Source organism: Salvelinus sp. IW2-2015, linkage group LG4q.1:29 (assembly GCF_002910315.2).
Source record: "Salvelinus sp. IW2-2015 linkage group LG4q.1:29, ASM291031v2, whole genome shotgun sequence".
Lineage (NCBI taxonomy): Eukaryota > Metazoa > Chordata > Actinopteri > Salmoniformes > Salmonidae > Salvelinus > Salvelinus sp. IW2-2015.
In genome coordinates, this window is record NC_036842.1 from 78,461,700 (window position 1) to 78,484,168 (window position 22,469).

At 40.9% G+C, this 22,469-nt stretch overlaps 1 protein-coding gene and 1 long non-coding RNA gene across 3 annotated transcripts in view; one reads left to right on the forward strand and one right to left on the reverse strand.

Moving 5' to 3' along the window:
- Positions 1-22,469, forward strand: part of LOC139027588 (uncharacterized) — a 212,774-nt gene that overhangs the window by 7,882 nt on the left and 182,423 nt on the right. The window lies entirely within an intron of this gene.
- On the reverse strand, positions 14,587-22,323 carry LOC111962586 (ETS homologous factor). 2 transcript variants are annotated; one of them, XM_023985759.2, is made up of 9 exons: positions 22,101-22,323; positions 19,124-19,229; positions 18,705-18,962; positions 18,316-18,372; positions 17,883-17,924; positions 17,715-17,777; positions 16,110-16,154; positions 15,772-15,967; positions 14,587-15,664 (listed from the first exon to the last, which is right to left on the reverse strand). In XM_023985759.2, exons 2-9 carry the CDS (start codon positions 19,218-19,220, stop codon positions 15,565-15,567), a joined length of 858 nt encoding a protein of 285 aa, XP_023841527.1. In that variant the 5' UTR covers positions 19,221-19,229; positions 22,101-22,323; the 3' UTR covers positions 14,587-15,564. The 2 variants fall into 2 exon arrangements, with proteins under 2 accessions (XP_023841527.1, XP_023841526.1); XM_023985758.2 differs by having other exon boundaries at positions 17,883-17,927.

The window sequence follows — 22,469 nt, forward strand, 5'->3', positions numbered from 1 at the left end:
ATCAATATATTTTCATATAGTGGTTATATTATAATGTAATTATTTCTCCACTAGACAGTTCCCTTCCTATCCAGCCTGGTCTCAGAGCATTTTGCATTATTCTGTACGTAAATCTGAGATTGTATTAATTTGTGGGTGTCCATTACCCATTTCGTATGATATGTTACGAAATACAAATCAAATTATATTTTACGAATATGCAAAAACGTACAATATGTTACGAATTTGCGAAATGTATGATACTCGACGATACGAATTCTAGCTAGGTGGCTAATGTAAGCTAGCTTGCTAACGTTAGCTGGGCTAGGGGTTAGGGTTACGGATTAGGGTTAAGTTTAGGAGTTAGGCTAAATGGTTAAGGTTAGGGGAAAGGTTAGCTAATGGGTTAAGGTTAGAGTTAGGTGAAGGGTTAAGGGTTAAGGTTAAGGGAAGGGTTAGCTAAAAAGCTAAGTATTTGCAAAGTAGCTAAAAAGTAATAAGTCGTTGAAAAGTTGCTAAAATTTTCCGTGATGAGATTAGAACTGGCAATCTTTGGGTTACTAGACGTTTGAGTCACCAAACCATCCACGCTAATTATGTTTTTGCCTTAAGTAACCATTTGTCTTAGGTTATGTTTAGTACTGTTACATATCATACTAAATGGTGTGTACGGATTTACATACGGAATAATATAAAATGCTCTGAGACCAGGTTGTCCCAACAAGTGAACATATGTGCAAAACAAGAGGACCAGTCTACCAGTACAATGTAAAAAACAGCATGACTTGCTTGAAAAAAAAATGCAACCCTATTTACATATTTGGCCCAACACCAAAAGAAAGTTGTCTAAACCCAGGCTTACATAGCCAAATCATCATCAAGGAAAAACACATTCTCAGGTGTAAGACTATTTGGAGTACATCTAACTATAATTCAATGAAAGGTGTTAAACTATGCATATGGTGGAATAATTCAAACACTTGGTGGCAAGGGACTCTGTAGTGACATAATTATATCCTCCTGATTCCTGCTTACAAGCAAAAAATTAAAGCAGGAGGCACCATTGACTTGGTCTATAAAAAAGTGATCACATGAAGCAGATGCTAAACTACAAGATTGTTTTGCTAGCACAGACTGGAATATGTTCCGGGATTCTTCCGATGGCATTGAGGAGTACACCACATCAGTCACTGGCTTCATCAATAAGTGCATCGAGGACGTCATCCTCACAGTGACTGTACGTACATACCTCAACCAGAAGCCATGGATTAAAGGCAACATTCGCACTGAGCTAAAGGGTAGATCTGCCGCATTCAAGGAGCGGGACACTAACACGGAAGCTTATAAGAAATCCCGCTATGCCCTCTGACTAACCATCAAACAGGCAAGGCGTCAATACAGGACTAAGATTGAATCGTACTACACCTGCTCCAACACTCGTCGGATGTTGCAGGTCCTGCAAACTATTACAGACTACAAACGGAAGCACAGCCGAGAGCTGCCCAGTGATACGAGCCTACCAGACGAGCTAAATTACTTCTATGCTCGCTACGAGGCAAGCAACACTGAAACATGCATGAGAGCATCAGCTGTTCCGGATGACTATGTGATCACGCTCTCCACAGGAGATGTGAGTAAGCACTTTAAAGAGGTCAACATTCACAAGGCTGCAGGGCCAGACGGATTACCAGGACGTGTACTCCGAGCATGCGCTGACCAACTGGCAAGTGTCTTCTCTGACATTTTCAACCTCTCCCTGTCTGAGGCTGTAATGCCAACATGTTTCAAGCAGACCACCATAGTCCCTGTGCCCAAGAACACTAAGGTATCCTGCCTAAATGACTACCGACCCGTAGCACTCACGTCTGTAGCCATGAAATGCTTTGAAAGGCTGGTCATGGCTCACATCAACACCATCCTCCCAGGCCCACCCAAATTCACATACCGCCCCAACAGATCCTTAGCAATCTCAATCGCACTCCACACTGCCCTTTCCCACCTGGACAAGAGGAACACCTATGTGTTCATTTAGAATGCTGTTCCTTGACTACAGTCCGGGTTCAACACCATAGTGCCCTCAAAGCTCATCACTAAGCTAAGGACCCTGGGACTAAGCACCTCCCTCTGCAACTGGATCCTGGACTTCCTGATGTGTCGCCCCCAGGTGGTAAGGGTAGGTAACAACACATTTGCCATGCTGATCCTCAATACGGGGGCCCCTCAGGGGTGCGTGCTCAGTCCCCTCCTGTTCACTCATGACTGCATGGCCAGGCACGACTCCAACGCCATCATTAAGTTTGCTGATGACACAACAGTGGTAGGCCTAATCACCGACGACGATGAGACAGCCTGGAGGGAGGAGGTCATAGACCTGACCATGTGGTGCAAGGATAACAACCTCTCCCTCAACATTATCAGGACAAAGGAGATGATTGTGGACTACAGGAAATTCTCATCGACAGGAGTGATTGAGCAGGTTGAGAGCTTCAAGTTCCTTGGTGTCCACATCACCAACAAACTAACATGGTCCAAGCACAGCAAGACAGTTGTGAAGAGGGCACGACAAAACCTATTCCCCCTCAGGAGACTGAAAAAATTTGACATGGGTCCTCAGATCCTCTAAAGGTTTTACAGCAGCACTGTTGAGATCATCCTGACGGGTTGCATCACTACTCGGCCTCCAACCGCAAGGCACTATAGAGGGTAATGCGTACGGCCCAGTACATCACCGGGGCCAAGCTTCCTGCCATGTCAGAGGAAGGCCCCAGACTGCTCTCTCTGATACCCAGTGGGGGTTCTAGCTTGTATGGCTCCCTGGGCTAACATTCAGCGCCCCCCCCCCCCGCCTCAAACAAAAGCACCATTCTGCACTAACTGTAATTTTTATTCAGACATTTGGAACAACACAATAAATAATCATAACATTAAAACGATATAAATATAAAAATATGTACTAAAATAAGACAAAAAAGAAGTAACATAGACAAATAGAAACAAATTTGTGTTGATTTGGTACTCGAGCATCAATTCCTTACCCATCCCCCAACGCTTTCAACCAAGAGTCAAGACTAAACCAAAACACCTTGGAGGTGTGCAGACTGGTTTTATATTATTCTTAACGTTTCATACAAACCAGAAAAAAATGCAACACTATGTCTGTGGAACTATATATTCACAGTATTATGAATGAATTGTGGTTCATTTGGTAGAATTTGTAGTGTGACTGACTTTACTAGTTTCATTGTACAAAGTAGAGGTGTGCTATTTGATAGATTCCCCCGCTCCCCCTACCTCGGGCTTCCAGTGGGGAGACCTGAGGTTAACCTACCCCCACCCCATCTCGTACTTCTGAGTGGGGAACCTTCCCATGCAGTAGCCTGCCTAGCTCACAATCTAGAATCAGGGCGCCCACTCCGCGACAAGGTTAATTGACCCACAGGTCCAAGAGGCTCCTAAATAGCTTCTACCCCCAAGCCATAAGACTCCTGAACAGCTAATCAAATGGCTACCCATACTATTTGCATTGCCCCCCTCCCCCCTCTGGAACGCTGCTGCTACTCTCTGTTATTATCTATGCATAGTCACTTTAATAACTCCCTACATGTACATATTACCTCAATTACCTCGACACCGGTGCCTCTGCACATTGACTCTGTACCGGTACTGTCACGCCCTGACTTTAGTTATATTTGTTTTCTTTATTTTTTGGTTAGGTCAGGGTGTGACAAGGGTGGTTTGTTTAGTTTTTGTATGTCTAGAGGTTTTTTCCTGTCTAGGGTTTTTGTTTATCTATGGGGATTTTGTATGGTCTAGGGGTATGTAGGTTTATGGTGGCTGAATTGGCTCCCAATCAGAGACAGCTGTTTCTCGTTGTCTCTGATTGGGGAGCCTATTTAGGTTGCATGTTGGTTTTGTGGGTAGTTTGTTTTGTGTTGCTGCACCTTACAGGACTGTTTCGTTTTCGTTTAACCTCTTTGGGCTGCAGGGGCAGTATTGAGTAGCCTGGATAAAAGGTGCCCATTTCAAACGGCCTCGTACTCAATTCTTGCTCGTACAATATGCATATTATTATCTACTTGGATAGAAAACACTCTCTAGTTTCTAAAACCGTTTGAATTATATCTGTGAGTAAAACAGAATCCATTTTGCAGCAAACTTCCTGACAGGAAGTGGAAAATCTGAAATCGATGCTCTGTTCTAGGGCCTGCCTATAAATGTGCTTGATATTTATTAGTATACATGCACTTCATACGCCTTCCACTAGATGTCAACAGGCAGTGAGAGAAGAAATGGAGTGTATAACATCACCTGAGGTCGAATAAAAGCTCTTGGCATGACGTGACCCAATTTCCTGTTTCTGGAACGCGCGAGCAGAGAAGTGACCTGGTATTGCCTTCTGTAAAGCTGTCGTTATTGACGACTAATATCTCCGGCTTTGATTTTATTTGATACATGTGACAATATACATCGCAAAGTATGTTTTTTCAATATAGTTTTAAGATTATTGAAATTTTTTCGGGACGTTAGGCGTGTTGCTTTGTCTGCGTATGTTCAGGAAGGAGAGCTTCGCGCCACTTTGCTAGCTTTCCGTGCTAATTGACTGGAGAAGGGACATTCTAAATCCAAACAACGATTGTTCTGGACAAAGGACCCCTTGTACAACATTCTGATGGAAGAACATCAAAAGTAGGACCCATTTTATGATGCTATTTCATATATCTGTCGAACATGTGAACTAGTAGTTTGCGCCCAGATTTTGGGCACGCTCTCGCCATAACGTAAACTGCATGTCATAATGAAGTTATTTTTAGAATTCTAACACGGCGATTGCATTAAGAACTAGTGTATCTATCATTTCCTATACAACTAGTATTTTTTAGTAATGTTTATGAATAGTTATTTGGTCAGAATATGTGAGTGTCAGAAAAATATCCGGACATTGTGGGAAAAAGTGCTATCGTAGCACAATGTTAACCACTGATTTCAGCTCTAATATGCACATTTTCGAACAAAACATAAGTGTATGTATAACCTAATAATAATATGCATATTGTACGAGCAAGAATTGAGTACGAGGCAGTTTAATTTGGAGACGAATCTGGACTATGTCGAAATGGCACCCCCCTAGTGGCAAGATAATATAGGACTGTCATCTGATGAAGCTTATCAAGGTTAGTCAAAAATTATATATTCTTTGCTGGTTTGTTACGATCGCTAACTTTTGCTGCTGGTAAATGGCTTGTGTTTCTGGCTATTGTGGTAAGCTAATATAATGCTATATTGTGTTTTCGCTGTAAAACACTTAATAAATCGGAAATATTGGCTGGAATCACAAGATGCCTGTCTTTCATTTGCTGTACACCATGTATTTTTCAGAAATGTTTTATGATGAGTATTTAGGTATTTGACGTTGGTGTCTGTAATTACTCTGGCTGCTTCGGTGCTATTTCTGACGGTAGCTGTGATGGTAGCTGCAATGTAAACTGATTTATAGCTCAAATATACACATTTTTCGAAACAAACATAGATTTATTGAATAACATGTTATAAGACTGTCATCTGATGAAGTTGTTTCTTGGTTAGTTTGGTTGGTTCTTGGTTAGTTAGATTGGTTTTGTGCATGCTACCTGTGCTGTGAAAATGTCTGTCCTTTTTTGTATTTGTGTGTGAGCTAACATAAATATACGTGGTGTTTTCGCTGTAAAACATTTTAAAAATCGGACATGTTGCTGGATTCACAAGATGTTTATCTTTCATATGCTGTATTGGACTTGTTAATGTGTGAAAGTTAAATATTTCCCAAAAAATATATTTTGAATTTCGCGCCCTGCACTTGAAGTGGCGTTTGTCATATTGTGCCCGGCTTCGGGCTTGCAGCCCAAATAAGTTAACTCTTTCTTATTTTGTATAGTGTTTCTGTTCTAATAAAAATAACATGAACAATTACCACGCTGCGCTTTGGTCCGATGACTACTCTTCATCCGAAGACGAATATCGTTACAGGTACCCCCTGTATATAGCCCCGCTATTGTTATTTACTGCTGCTCTTTTGTTATTCTTATCTCTTACTTTTTTTGGGGGGGGGGTTCTTAAAACTGCATTGTTGGTTAAGGACTTGTAAGCATTTCACTGTAAGGTCTACACCTATTGTATTCGGCGCATGTGACAAATACAATTTGATTTGATTTGGGCATGTTTCACAACTGAGGGCAATAGGCTCTGTTGATTTAGATAATTAACACTTTTTTTCATTTTCCTCAAGTGAGTGCGAACAAGGATGTGATTTAAAAAAAACTTGCATCTAGGTAAACAGACAGGGGAAATCCCTCTCTGGTATGTGGTTAGTGTGATGAGCAGGAAATATAGACTGGAATACTGGCACATAATAATTTTCAGATTTTCCTCTGACATTCTGATTGTTGTAGTCATTGTAATCTGGGTTATACTACTGAGTGAGCACTAAGGATTCCTCAACTGGTGATAAGGATGATACAGTCCCATGTGCCGAAATCTATAGGTGCTACTTAACCAGTGTAATACAGATAAAGGCCTCAATTTCTTTCCATAGCCAAAAAAACTACTATTCCCCTTGGATCTACAGTGTACACTGTAAACTATGTATTTTTTACAGAAAATTCTATGTAATATTTACTTGCTTTTTATATACAGTATATAAAAGGAAAATAATAACAGAGCTTATCATTATAAAAACAGATTTACCTTAACATTTTAAAATGTTAAACTTTAAGTATAAATTGCCATACTTCATACGCATCAGCTTTACAGGAAGTGCAGACGACCATTCAAAATGTCACCTGGCCAGAGCAGTTTTGATGAAAGAACACACGTTTTTGAAACTCAAATCGCAACTACGTTTTTGTCAAACATACAATTGTGAATTCTTAGTTTTTGCTAATCACATCCTACAAAATGTCTTAAAATATTATAATTACCCCAATTTGGCGAAATCACTAATATATCACTAGCTAGCAAAGTAACAATAACTTCTAACTGAACTGGTGGGGCTTCCAAGTTCCAACAGTCATTTTGGTTTTGGTGCTAGAGGTTGTGCAATGGAGGACTCAGGAACTGTGTCAACTTAGAAACCAAGAAGTAGAACGCTGTTTGAGAACGTGTTGTTTTGGTAGCGAAGCTGAGTAGGCCTAAATATATTATTTGAGACTTGGTGGTTACTTGGTGATTACACCAAACCTTTTTTACATAGCTAGCTAGATGACTAAGCTAGTCTAACGCTAGTTAGCATTGCTGCTAGAATGAGGAGGTAGAAACAGTAGCTAGATATTCCTATTTCTTGCTACGTTTGTGGACCCTGAATGGCAAATCTTGATATCTGGTTTCTGATATCTGGTTTCTGAATTTATTGTCAGAAACAGATCGCAGAACAACACTTCAACTCTGACCAACCATCTCCAGAAAGACTGGTATAATATCTGGGGTAAGTAACAAATGTCACTTTTCTGCCCTATGTGGCATCAGTGGTAGTCATACATAAATTATAGTCACAAAGTTCACAAAAAGTAAAAAAAAAAAGTAAAATATACTTTGAATATGAACTAGTATTTTTACATTAAGTCTAAAATGGCAAAGTCTGAGGTTAGGGATAACTCATAAATTCTCTCCCAGAGAGCTCATAGAGCACATTAGGCGCGCCGGCTAAATGTTCTGATCTCAACGGCAGACAAGCACCGAAGCTAACTGGCTAAAGTTGGTTAGCTGTCTACCCCATTCAGAGACGCGAACTACTTTAGCGCCTATTGACGATAGTATCTTCTGACCGGGGCATTTTTTAGGCGCCCCAACGCTAGTCTAAACATTAACACACATTGCTAGCAGTACATTTTGGAAACATAAGGAATATATCTTTCATATCAGCAAGAAATAATAATAAAATAAAAAATATAAAATTACTACACACCTTTATAGGTTTAGGGTTCATTTTCCCAAACGGACAAATCTCCATGTTACATCTCCCTGGCCCGGGTATCCTGGAAGGATATTGACCTCATCCCGTCAGTCGAGGATGCCTGGTCGTTCTTTAAAAATAATTTCCTCACCATCTTAAATAAGCATGCCCCTTAGAAAAAATGTAGAACTAAGAACAGATATAGCCCTTGGTTCACTCCAGAACTGACTGCCCTCGACCAGCACAAAAACATCCTTTGGCAGACTGCAATAGCATCGAATAGTCCTTGCGATATGCAACTGTTCAGGGAAGTCAGGAACCAATACACGCAGCCAGTCAGGAAAGCAAAGGCTAGCTTTTTCAAACAGAAATTTGCATTCTGTAGCTCTAACTCTAAAAAGTTTTGGGACACTAAAGTCCATGGAGAACAAGAGCACCTCCTCCCAGCTACCCACTGCACTGAGGCAAGGTAACACTGTCAAAACCGATAAATCCATGATAATCGAGAATTTCAATAAGCAATTCTCTATTGCTGGCCATGCTTTCCTCCTGGCGACCCCAACCCCGGCCAACAGCTCCGCACCCCCCGCAGCTACTTGCCCAAGCCTCCACAGCTTCTCCTTCACCCAAATCCAAATAGCAGATGTTCTGAAAGAGCTGCAAACCTTGGACCCGTACAAATCAGCTGGGATAGACAATCTGGACCCTCTCTTTCTAAGTTTATCCGCTGCCATTGTTGCAACCCATATTACCAGTCTGTTCAACTTCTCTTTCGTATCGTTCGAGATCCCTAAAGATTGGAAAGCTGTCGCGGTCATCCCCCTCTTCAAAGGGGGTGACGCTCTAGACCCAAACTGTTATTAACCTATTTCCATCCCTGCCCTGCCTTTCTAAAGTCTTCGAAAGCCAAGTTAATAAACAGATCACTGACCATTTCGAATCCCACCATACCTTCTCCGCTCTGCAATCCGGTTTCCGAGCTGGTCACGGGTGCACCTCAGCCACGCTCAAGGTACTAAACGATATAATAACCACCATCGATAAAAGACAGTACTGTGCAGCCGTCTTCATCGACCTGGCCAAGGCTTTCGACTCTGTCAATCACCGTATTCTTATCGGCAGACTCAATTTGTCTCTCAAATGACTGCCTCGCCTGGTTCACCAACTACTTCTCAGACAGAGTTCAGTGTGTCAAATTGGAGGGCCTGTTGTCCGGACCTCTGGCAGTTTCTTTGGGGGTACCACAGGGTTAAATTCTCGGGCCGACTCTTTTCTCTGTATATATCAACGATGTCGCTCTTGCTGCGGGTGATTCCCTGATCCAACTCTACGCAGACGACACCATTCTGTATACATCTGGCCCTTCTTTGGACACTGTGTTAACAAACCTCCAAACAAGCTTCAATGCCATGCAACACTCCTTCCGTGACCTCTAACTGCTCTTAAACACTTGTAAAATGAAATGCATGCTTTTCAACCGTTTGCTGCCCGCACCCGCCCACCCGACTAGCATCACTACTCTGGATGGTTCTGACTTAGAATATGTGGACAACTACAAATACCTAGGTGTCTGTCTAGACTGTAAACTCTCCTTCCAGACTTATATTTCCCTCACCCACTTTAAACATCAGCTATCCGAGCAGCTAACCGATCGCTGCAGCTGTACATAGCCCATCTGTAAATAGCCCACCCAATCTACCTACCTCATCCTCATATTGTTTTTATTTACTTTTCTGCTCTTTTGCACACCAGTATTTCTACTTGCACATTATCATCTGCACATCTATCACTCCAGTGTTAATTTGCTAAATTGTATTTACTTGCTACTATGGCCTATTTATTGCCTTACCTCCTCATGCCATTTGCACACACTGTATACAGATTTATTTTTCTATCGTGTTATTGACTGTATGCTTGTTAATTTCCATGTGTAACTCTGTGTTGTTTGTGTCACACTGCTTTGCTTTATCTTGGCCAGGTCGCAGTTGTAAATGAGAACTTGTTCTCAACTAGCCTACCTGGTTAAATAAAGGTGAAAAAAAAAAAAGAATAATTGTTTACAGAAGACATAATTGAAATTAGCTACCTAGCATGCTCTGAACACCTGGGTGTAAGCGTAACTGGGGAGGAAGTATAGTTCGTCAACTGGATGCACACACAGCTTGTGGATCCGTGCAAAACTGCTACAGTAAGTGTATCTTTTTTATTTGAAAACAAATTCTTGCTGATTTAAAAGAGAAGGGGCATATCAGCATAGGTTTTGAAAACCAGTTTGAAAGTGATGATTATTGACATTTATAAATGTTAAAACACAGTATGAAGTGTAGTTTACATGGAGCAAACAGTGGGCTAATTGAACAGCTGAAAACCCTACATACGGAAAAGAAGGGTTTTTGAGCGCTAGACACAAATGAGAGAATACTTGAATCTGACAACTAAACTTGCCATAGCACAGATGGTTAGACGATGTGTTATGAGCATCAAATATTATTTTTTTCTTTGCGGATCTTTACAACCTGTAGAAAAAAGGGTGACGTCAGTCCTTAGGACCCTGCCATACTGTTCAGGATACTATTGAGGACAGGGATGCACAAGCTGTCCGTATTATTTTGTTGGTGGCTGTCAAACTTCTGAAAAGCAAACAACACCAGTCATATGGTCAAGTGCCACAAAGAGGGACATAGGCAAATAAAAATTGGCCAAGAATGGAGCAGTATGGCTGGCCCTTAAAAATACACGGAGGGCTAACATTAATAATATGCCTGTCAATCTCTCCTGCCCCAAAGTGGAGGAGAGATTGACTTCTTCACTACTTCTATTTGTGAGGAGGATTGACATGTTGTATGCACTGAGTTGTCTGTTTAAACGACTAGCACACAGCTCAAACACCCATGCATACCCCACAAGACATGCCACCAGAGGTCTCTTCACAGTCCCCAAGTCCAAAACAGACTCAAGGAAACGCACAGGACTACATAGAGCCATGACTTCATGGAAATCTCTTCCATATCAAGTAACAGATACAAGCAGTAAAATCAGTTTAAAAAAACACAGATACAACTACACCTTATGGAACAGTACGGACTGTGAAGAGACACACGCATACACACACATGCTAACACACGCACTCTACACACACGTACATATGGATTTTGTATTGTATATATGTTGTAGTAGTGTGTAATAATGTGTTGTGAAGTGTAATGTTTTAACTTTATGTAAATTTCCTTTATATTGCTGGCCCCCTGGAAGAGTAGCTGCTGCCTTGGCGGCAGCTAATGGGGATCCGTAATAAAATATAAATACTTTTTGTTTAGTTTTTCCTGTCTGGATGGTGTGTTATCTGGCATGTTTAAAAGTTGTTTTCATATTTTATCCCCCTGGCTACGCAAAGGACCCTCTTAAAGGACCCTGTGGTAAAAACAAAAAGTTCAAGTGTATCTTCTGGTAGAGTACAAACAGTGTTTCCAAACACACATTGCTGCTTTCCAGATGAAGTCATTATGATACCTGTTTTTTAAGTGTGTGTTTTGCATAGTGAGATATATTCACAGTCCACTAAGGAATAGGTCTGACTTGTGCCTTGGACCGTATGCCTTCGATGGCCCTGTTGGTGTGGGCTGAGAGTGATAAGAGGCTCTGATAAGCTGTGATTGGGTATCTGTGTGAGAATACAATACCTCCAGTGAACAGGTAATGGGACAGAGACAGAGAGCCTGCTGGGTTTGTCTTTATGCCTGTGGTTATCACTCATCACTTCCTTGTTCTTCATCCACCATCTATCTGATAGCATTAATGTCTTCTCTTTTAAATAATAAAATGTCCCCCTCATGGCTCATTCAAATTGGGATATAATCTTTCCACTGCGACAAGATATCAAGAGCCAAAGAACAGTGATTGCATGGGTTATAGCTGATACATACTGTACTATATCATTGTGGGAGATTCCCAGCCTCCAGTGAAACAATGTGGATAAGGTATCCAGTCAATCTAACCAGATATAGTCTCTTATAAGGTATTCACATTGATATAAAACAAAGTATTCCTGTGACAGTTTCATCACTGAAAATGTGTTTGTTGGCATTCCATTTTAAACTCTGTTGTTCCAGATCCTGAACACAATGGAGTTTCAACATACCATTCCACTGTGAAACTGATCACTTGAAGTGCACAAATACAACATCTCAGACAGACTAAGCCAGCCATACAGTCATTATGCATTGTTCTCTCCATTATCCTTCATCTGTTAAATGCAGTTTTCCCAATAGGGTACAACTGCAAGATTCTCAAACAGACATAGATCCAAACAGTAAGTCTGGGCCAAAACCACCTGTTACAAGCTATTTCCAACTAGGCTTAGTCCATCTACTGCACCATGTCTTTGTGACATGGACTAAGACAACTGAGTCTGTTCTTCTTCTAGGTCATATTGTGCTTTTTGTTGGTTTGAAACCAGACACTTTCAGAGAGACATGAGACAAAATATCACTACAGTGCCTATGAATGCAGTACAATGCACAGGCATGTGCGTGTGTGTGTGTGTATGTGCACGCTCACCTTTGTTCATGAGAGTATAAGCATCTCTTGAGGATGCATTACAACCAGTTCGGGTTTGTCAGGTTTGTCTGCCAGGTGCCGTTGGTTGGTGCCCATGTGCCAAGACTTTAACCTTGCGTGGGAGACCTTGTTTGGCTGGTTCACCAACGCTTTCCTCAAACCTCTTTCACTTTGCCACCTCAAAACCTAGATGTGTCTTTAACTGCACAACTTGATCCATTAGATTAACTATCATTATGTCCTAGACTTTCTTACTCAGGACCCTCATACACTGTTTTCAATTGACTGTAGATTGAACACAAACATGCATATATATACAGTACTTGCACATATGCACATGTAGTACTCAGCAAAACATCTGCATACCAGGAGATTATTTTTTTACCAGACCCCAATATTCTGTAACTATACTGGGTACTTTGTCTATTCCCCTCCTTTGCATTCACTGGCCAGTAGTCAGTTAGGGAAATCAGCCTCATGTTTCTTTGCACAACAGAGGTTATGTCAGTCTAGACCATTTGCCTAACTGCTCAGTAATCTCTCTGAGACCCATATTCACACATTTCCCTATGTATCAGACTCGCAGCAACATCAACAAACACAACAGTAAAATCAGACCGGATTCCAGCCGTTCACACAGACCAGTAATGTTGCTGATTTAAACTGATAAAATCATCAATATCACCTCTTTATCTACTGTAGTTGTGATACTGTATGCATACAGGAAAGCTTATTAGGATATGATAGTGTATGCATGCGAATATGCATTGTGCAACACTTCAGAAATCATGGATGCGCAAGGTGAATCAGTAATAAGGTGTGCTTTCTCTACCTGATGTTCATTTAATAACTCAGTTTACATTCCACCTATATGATGCAAGGTATGGTTTAATGTAAACTTAATTTACATTGTCCTGATTCATGGCGGTCCAATCAAACGTTGACACTAACAACCGTCTGCATAATATCTCAGTAGAATATGCTATGTATATTCTGTGTCGACTGACTTTATGTCTGTCCTCAATTTATCAAAAAGTCGTATGAAAAATATCTTGAACTGTCAACTGGGACCAGATCATATCGGAAGAAATGTTGAAGTTTTGGCCAGTTTGATATGCTAGCCCTGATGTTTGACCATTGATGTTGAAATTAAGCCATTTGCTTCCCTCTTTACTTAATTTCCTTTTCATAACATTTAAAAAATACAGACTGCCACGACCTCGTCCTCGCTCCAATGTCAAACTCAAACTCAAACTCCGGTTATATAAAGTAGTACAACAGTGTCCATGAAAGCAGAGAGAGGGAACATTGATAACATTTTCAAAGATGGGTACATTTTGTGGACTTCAACAAAGACACCAAAATAATGACACAGCAATCAGTGTTATGTAAAGGAGGAGGATTAAAAAAACATGAATTGCACAGAGCAGGGGTGGAGGCATGGACAGGGATTTGACTGCAAACACAGGGCGTGAGAAAGGGGACATTGAGTGTTGCTTTTCTTATCTGAGCGGGCATCAGAGGCGAGTCATCTGTCCATCACCCCGAGGTGTCAGCAGAACGGCCATGACATGCACCGGAGAACAATTAACTACCTGGCATTTTACAATCTCAGGGATAAGACAGCAATGTCATGTCCTATCTCTAAAACTGATGGCTTCTCATAGGCAGGCATAGAGAGAAAGAGAGAGCGAGAGAGAGATTTGAGCCTCATCCAACACCTCTGTATGAAGGCCTGGTTCCCTGCTCTCTGTTGACAAATGGGTACTGATCCCATCTAGCTAAAATTGAAACAGCCCAAATTGCAATTGGCAGTTAAAAGTGAAAGCTTGAGTCAGATAAGATTACTTGATTATAAAAAAAAGAAAATAGCAAAACAGCTTGAGTTCTTGTTACATTTGCATGATAGCAGTCAATAAAGTTCAGATTGACATGAAGGGCTCAACAGGGAGAGTTGTCAGTCAACTGATTTGTGTGATAATCATCCCACTCGGCACAGATGTCAGTTCACAGTAAAACATCTTTACATTTGGTTGAGTTGTCAACTAATGTAAATCCAACGTGAAATTAACAGTGGGATGTTCAATTAGCTCACACAAATAATGACACACAGGCAGGCTTTCATCTGTTGTTTCAAAAACAAATCCTTTATTATTTAAAATTCATATATGATATTTACACATTTCTTTTTACAGCATAGCGTAGTAAATGGGTGAAGACCAGTTGACATGGCAAAATGAGTAGACATTTCTCAGCATCAGATCTTGAAGAACACACACAGAACATCCTCTAATTTCAGCATGCCCCATTGTTGCATCTGAATGTGCTCTATCATACTCTCCTGAGCTGCCATTGTGTTTGGGCCAAACAGTTATCTGTTTATCCTGTACATGAATAGGGAAGTTGTGCTTCTATTGTGAGATCTGTTACAATTTCATAACTAAAACAAATTTGAAGAGGATGAATGCAAAGAAGACAAGAGTTTCATATTTACTAAAGGGGATGTCTTGCATAACACATCAATTAAACATACTTCGGAAAAAACATTACACAGTTTAAATGTGTATAACAAGCTGGAAATATATAAAATAATGCATCTACAGTTTTTAAAACTTTTGAATTAACTAGGCAAGTCAGTTAAGAACAATTCTTATTTACAATGACAGCCTAGGAACAGTGGATTGCCTGCCTTGTTCAGGGGCAGAACGACAGGTTTGTACCTTTTCAGCTCGGGGATTCAATCTAGCAACCTTTCGGTTACTGGCCCAACGCTCTAACCACTAGGCTACCTGCCGCCCCAAATGTCAATGCTTTTTGCTGTTCAATCAAAAATAGCTTTCAGTGCAAATAGTCATCACTCTCTGAACAGGAAAATGTAAGCAGTCAAATGTAAATTATGGTCTTTCTTAACCATATGTAAATATATCATACAGAAACTCCCAAAAATGTCAAGAGTTGCAATGAGGCGTTCTGCTCCTCTTTGTAAAAGAAACAACATATATAGTAAAACATCACAGTGACATTAAAATCCAACAAAAAAACATAAATAGACATCTTCGCATGGTGGTTAAAAAAGGCACAAAATGGTGGAGAGGTGTCCTCTTTCACTTCTCTGACTCCCTCCATCCTCGTGCATTCCTTCCAAACTTGTAGACCAGCCTTCGTCCATCTACACGTTCCAGGATTTCCCGTTTGTAGTAATATCTGGAATGGTACAAACAGGGACCTTAACGGAACAGCCAAAATGACTTCCTTCTTAACATGTGAACCAGGAAATAACATGAAAACACCCTAATCCTTTAAGTCTCTACCTCATAGCTCGGCTGAGCTTCTCGTAGGTCATGCTGCTGTTGTTCTTCTTCTTGCCCCACAGCTGAGCCACGGCCTCTGACTTGAGGAAGCGGAACACGCCCTCTGTCCGATCCTCCCACTTGATCAGGCCTGGGTTCCGCTCCGGGTTCAGCAGAATGTCCCTAATGAACTCCCACAGGTGGGTCCCCCGGGGATCTGAGGAAAAACACACAGGTGGTGAAAATTAGAACCATCTACTGCCATCTACTATCAGTAATAGCATGGGTGAAATGTTGAGCATTTATATTAAAATATTTGATTCGATAGTATTGAAGATGTTCATGTAAATACTACTCACTGTGTTTTTTGACCTGATGAGGGCGACTGTGAGATCTATTTGTGTCTGAAAGTAAAATAATAAACAGATATGGTAATTTAGCAGATGCTTAAAACAAATAAAAATTAAGACATTTAATACATTTGGTACATGTGGCAATCGAACCCACAAGTTGGTCTACCATTATAGTAGTCCAACCAACTAACCTACAGCAGCAGGTAGCCTAGTGGTTAGAGCATTTGTCCAGTACCCAAAAGGTCACTAATTTGAATCCCCAAGGTGAAATAATCTGTCGATATGCCCTTGAGCAAGGCACTTAACCCTAAGTGCTCCAGAGTAGCACTTGACAATAGCAGACCCAGGATGACCCCACTCTCAGGGGGAGTTGGGATATGCAAAAAGCTTTCCAGGGATATGCAGTTGACCTGGGTGGGACAAAGCAAGGCCTAGAACCGTTTATGCATAATATGAACTATTGCTAGCTGGCTAAGAGACTTGGAAACGTCCCGTGACCACACCTGACACCACTTACTTATAAATCTTCCCATTTATAGTTGTTAGATCTACCAATCCCATTTTTTTTCAGATATTGTTCACAATTTGTGGAAGCCATCTGATGTGTTTCCAGCTCTGAGCATCAGTAATTCACTTATAGCTTGTCAATGAAAGATTACTTAATTTAAAATGTTTTAGTGTGTGCTTGATCTTGTGTATTCTAAACTGTGTAACTCCTACCTATCTTCTGATCATTTCCTCACAATCTCACAGATGTCTTCTTTCCAAATATGCCAAGTTTTTGCATGTCGGAATCATGTAATTACACATGAATAGCAGTTACTTTTGAGTATGTCTATTTAGGCGGAAATCTACAATTTGCCATTACATTGAAGAGGAAGCTATAGGATGAAACATACCGGCGTGGCACTAGCTATTGCTACCTACAGAGATATCGATTTTTTTTTTTTTTTTTTTACAAATCAATACTTGGAGTCAAATTTCAATATAATATTGTCCAACAATAATATTGCAATATGTAAATGAATAGATTTTTCCCCATCAGTAATCCACACGTGTTAGCCTAACCTTTGTACCACTGTCTTACGCATTTCAGATTAATTCCATGGAGCCCAACACTGAACAATTACATGGGTGTGGGGAACATAAACAGGATGAGTTTGTTCAGTTGTATTGTCATACATTGTTTGCTCAGTGACGTTGTGGTGATGTAGTTTGGTGATAAGGAGTAGACTCAGCTGCCTCTTTCCCAAAATGATCACTCACTGAACGTCCATGGACTTTACTCAATAGCCTTGTATTGCCACTCTGTTTGCGCAGTAATATAATAATATATGCCATTTAGCAGACGCTTTTATCCAAAGCGACTTACAGTCATGCATGCATACATTTTACGTATGGGTGGTCCCAGGAATTGAACCCACTACCCTGGCGTTACAAGTGCAATGCTCTAGCAATTGAACTTCAAAGGACCACGATGAAGTCATATTTTCTTTGGGGGCTAAGCTACTGTATGTCGATGTCTTCCCTTGGATCGGGGCTCGTTCCAATTAGTGTGTTTACATAAGGTTTAGTAAGTTTTCAGTCCTCATCTTTGGTCTTGTTTCTTACCTGGACTGGAGGGAGTGGGTGAGGCCACAGGTGCAAGGGATTGAAACGAGGGATCGTAAATATCTAAAAAGTAAAGAAATATCAACAAGTAAACAATTATGCTGTCCGTAAGTTAGTTAACATTTTGACCTTTCTCCAAAATCCTATCCATTGCAATGTGGTACCTACCTGCAGGATAGATGCTAGGTTCTGTGAATGGGCAAGGGAAATCTACTAAAACAGGAGAGCACATTAAGCTTGCATGTACGCTTAAGAGACATGACATACATTTAACATTTTAGCAGACACTATTATCCAGAGCCACTAGAGTTACGTGTCTATTGCTCAAGGGCACATCGTCAGAGTTTTCACCCAGTCGGCTCGGAGATTCAAACCAGCAACCTTTCGGTTACTGGCCCAACACTCTTAACCGCTAGACTACCTGCCGCCCATCTGAAGAGTTTAGTCTAATCACAGACTAGTTTCAACTTACATCATTTATTAATTAAATAGTGTCAAACAAGTTGAGACATGCAATAACTGGATGAGTTTCTTAGGGATGACTTGAAGTACATGACTCTGTGTGTTCATGCATGCCAGTGTTAGTCTATGGTGCATTTACCATCTGGCTCTGATTTGATAACGTCCAGCGGTGAAAACTCCACACCAGGATACTGACCTGTGTAGGGATGACATGGAGAAACAAGGGGTCATTTAAGGGCAATACCATTACACGTACAGTAACAACATGGGCTTTCATTATTTTGTGTTAATCAAACTTGATATTGAATTCCTAAATCCTTGATCCTCCTACGCTGGTACAATTTGCTGTTCCTGTTTTTTTGTGATATTCTAACCGCTTCAAGTGTTAACTGAAATGAAATACTACCATTCAACATTTGATGACCTAATCTATCACAGTATGTTTCAACATTGCATGGCCTGACCTGGCCTTCATTCTGATAAACATAACAATAACAGAGGACAATACAGCCCAGTGTGTGAACCCACCGCTCCATTTGAGCTCGGTGAGGCTGTGGTAGAGGATAGGCCCCACGGTGCCCGCAGCACGGGTGAAGTCCTGGTAGGTCATGCTGCATAGCTGACGTCCGTCCACATCAAAGTTCTGGAAGGGGATGGTGGCAGCGTCGATCTGGTGCATATCCAGCATCTGCTGCAGCCACTCCCACACCTGATACTTCGACCAATACTGAGGCTGGGAGTCCTGGGACCACAGGCGACTGGTGTAACCAGGCATCACTGTGGAAACTGGAGTCAGGGGTAAAGGTAGAGATTAAGTGGGTTTTTTTCATACTTTGAATGTGTTGGGGGTGTAGTGAAAACATTTGAACTCCGGCTAGCCCAGGTATTTGTAAATAATTAAACCAGCAGAGCAATTCACTGAATTGAGCAACCAAACTAGTCCTCACTGTCAGAGCAGGGGTAGGAGCTCCATGTTGTGGGCAGCTGGCTCTCAATGCTGGCAGTGGAAGGGATGCTCATGATGCAGGTGGTATGACGGACCATGGTCCAGAGCTGGGGGAGAAAGACACATACATTCAGTATGGAGTAAAACCCTGAACAAGATGATTGGTAGGTTACAGTGTAATCACACACGGTGCACACAAACGGTGTCTTTCCCAAATCTGAGTTTCTGAGTTGAGATAGGTTATGTTTCTATATGACGACATTGACAGATGTGAAACAGGATGACAAAGGGAGTCAGTGTGAAGACAGCATGGGAGTGATTGGGTGACATCCTCATTGTCCTTAACACGTGTATTTGCCAAGTGATGGATCTGTATGTCTGTCTGTTTTGCATACATAAAGGCCTATTTGTTCTTCTGATGGTTGAATGAAATGAGTCAGTCACACAATGATGTGTTAATACCGGAGACCTCGACAATTTAGTGCAGAAACGCCTGCAGGACATGTATGATTGACAACCCAGATAAAACAAGCTCTTCCTTTAAATTACATGTCTGTGTTTTAAATAGATTAGGTTACAGTGCAGTTCCTTTTTTTCAGATCTACATCCCCTTAGGATGTCAACACATATTAATAGTGCTGTGATACTCATGTAATTATAGTTGCTAATGCCAATTAATGAACAGCATACATATGAAGGAATGTTTCATCCAGTGTGCAGTATGTAATATGCTTATTCAATATGGTAGACAATAGCCGTTATAGTTCTGTATACTGGAGAAATAAATTAAGAAATAAAACACTTCCCAATGCCATGATCAGATCAACTTTGACTGTAATGACACGTTTAAAGTTTAAAAACAAGTTCAAATAAAGTTCTAAAGAATTGGTAATGAAGTGTTATTGTAAAAGTAAATACAACATAAATAGTATCAATCATTAGTTATTTGAATATCTATGGGAAGACGTCTGTAGTGCACAGCAGGTGAACCACTGTATCTTCTCCGTAACCCCACTATAAAGGACTGCCCGTGAAATGTCAATAGTGTGCCAACAACATGGCTACGTTCATTTAACTGTTGTTGAGAAAACACTTCACCACAACTATATTTGCATGTTATATGTAAATATACAGTACATTAGAATTGCAGGTCGGCACTGAGGCCTATGACAAGAATATTGAAGGTGGGGTTGTTGCAGCACTGTACTTGTAATGGCCTTGTCACATGTTGTACTGTTGTCTAGACTGTAGTCCATTTATCTCGACTTTGTGGAAGAGAATGCCTACCTGGAGTTTAACTTTTTGGTTAGCTCATCTCAAAATCAGCCCACTTTTGAAATCTGAAAACATCTTGATTTTGGATTCAATATTTAATGTGACAATGTAATCTGCTTTATCATATTGTAAGAGCGTATTATAAACGAATATGGTCTGTCTGTGAAAAGTTGTCATAGTGTTCACCTGCAGCTTCAGTTTGACAAACAATAGACTCAGCTCTTTATACTGTGACCTATATTCAGCTTCTCTTTATTGACCACTACCTGGAAAAGGCTGGATTATGATGGCTAATAAAAACAATGACACCAAATAACTGTACAACACCATGTTTTACAGTACATGACCTATGTGGGCACAGTGACAGGCTGAATGAGAAACATACATTATACCAAGTCTTCCTCAATCCTAAACAAAAGCAGTTTCCCAAGAACAAGATCCCTGAGTGAGATTTCACTAGAGGTATGTGGCACTTGGCAGTTTAGGCCATGGCTTTGGTTCAGCTCAGGATGCCAAGTCTCACCACCTGAATGCTTTGTGTTAACTCTCAGTGCTGTCTACTATTTGTCTGCCTACCATCTGGTCTGAGCAGTCTGAAGACTGCCTGTCTTCATGGAAGTAGACTGCAGGGATTGTATTTCCTGACCGTTTAGGTTGGCATGTCCCTAACATCAGGGAGCAGTTTCCATTTATACAATCTCCTGGTCTGTTCAAGATTAACTTATTAATGATCCAATGTGTGAACTATTCAGCAGTGAGTAATACAGTTCCATGTTAGCTAGACAAAGCTTTTGGGAAACTTGCCCCTGATCCATATTCACTACCTGTGCATCTTATCACCCCCAAAAATAAAAAGCTCATTGCATATATAATCACCTACAATCATGATGATAGGCTTACAGATGAAGGAAGTAAACAGACAAACAAATGATCACTGACAAATGTAACTTTTGGTAAGCAGTAAACAAGTGCAGGCAGGTCACACTTTCCTATACTGAAGCTTCTGGAGAATCCCTCTGTGGAGTTTTATCTCAACGGATTTAAGTTACAACCCATGTGAGGTGATTACAGTACACTAGCGTGTAGATGTACTGCACCTTGTCACATATTACTATGATACACAAGCATTTCACTACACTCGCAATAACATCTGCTAACCATGTATATGTGACCAATACAATTTGATTTGATTATAAAAGGAGCTTACCAACATTTGTTTTACTTCTCTTTCAAAGGGGCCGTTTGTATCTCAAAACAAAACAGAGCCCACGAGGAGTACATTTATCCATGATCATATTTACATTGTAAACAAAAGTGTATGCCATTTATTTTAGGACTTCAAATGCAAGCCACACAGTTATTTAAAGCCTAATGTATATTCAGTCATCTTCTTTAACGCTGTATGAACGGCACTGAACAGTTTGTTCTAATGCTCAATTAGCATTACAGGCAATCAAAGCTTGACACACAGTTAGACAAATGAATCAAACCATCACATTCTAGTCTGAAAGACACCTAAAGTAGTGCCTACGTTGCTTTGTTACAGTTCGAATACCCACTGTCTGAATAGCCAAAACACCAATTCACTCCTAAGCCCAGCCATTTCAGCCATTGTTTTGATTGTGCTAATCAGTCATTATAACAGCGACTAACAACATAGAAGCAAAGCTGGTTGCCTAGCAATGCTCAGCATGGTTTCCTACCAGAGCTATGGACTGGGTTCCGACCAGGATGGGAGGTGTCGTCTCTCTCTCTCTCTCTCTCTCTCTCTCTCTCTCTCTCTCCTCTCAGATGACTTCAGGTAGGTGAGGTAGCTAGCTGTGTTTCTCTACACAAATGAGTGGAGTGTTGTTTTCAGTGCTAGAAGCTGTGCTCTTTTGCTTCCCAAAACTTTAAAAAGGTTCCAGCCCACACACACACCAAGGTGCTGCCCCAGCAGTGGTTATTTTATGCTGTCAGCTTCCTTGTACTATCCTTATCCCTCCCCAATTGGCTACCAGGACAGGTTCGGGACAGGTAGGAATTTGCATACGAATGACTGAGTGAATTACAACACATCTGACATACTGTAG

Bases quoted from the DNA above. Each gene is read 5' to 3' on its own strand.
- LOC111962586 (XM_023985758.2), bottom strand. From the start codon at position 19,220: ATGGTCCGTCATACCACCTGCATCATGAGCATCCCTTCCACTGCCAGC. The intron at 18,373-18,704 runs GTGGGTTCACAC...ATCCCTACACAG, and splicing joins CACCGAGCTCAAATGGAGCG to GTCAGTATCCTGGTGTGGAG. The intron at 16,155-17,714 runs GTAAGAAACAAG...TTTTACTTTCAG, and splicing joins ACCCACTCCCTCCAGTCCAG to ACACAAATAGATCTCACAGT.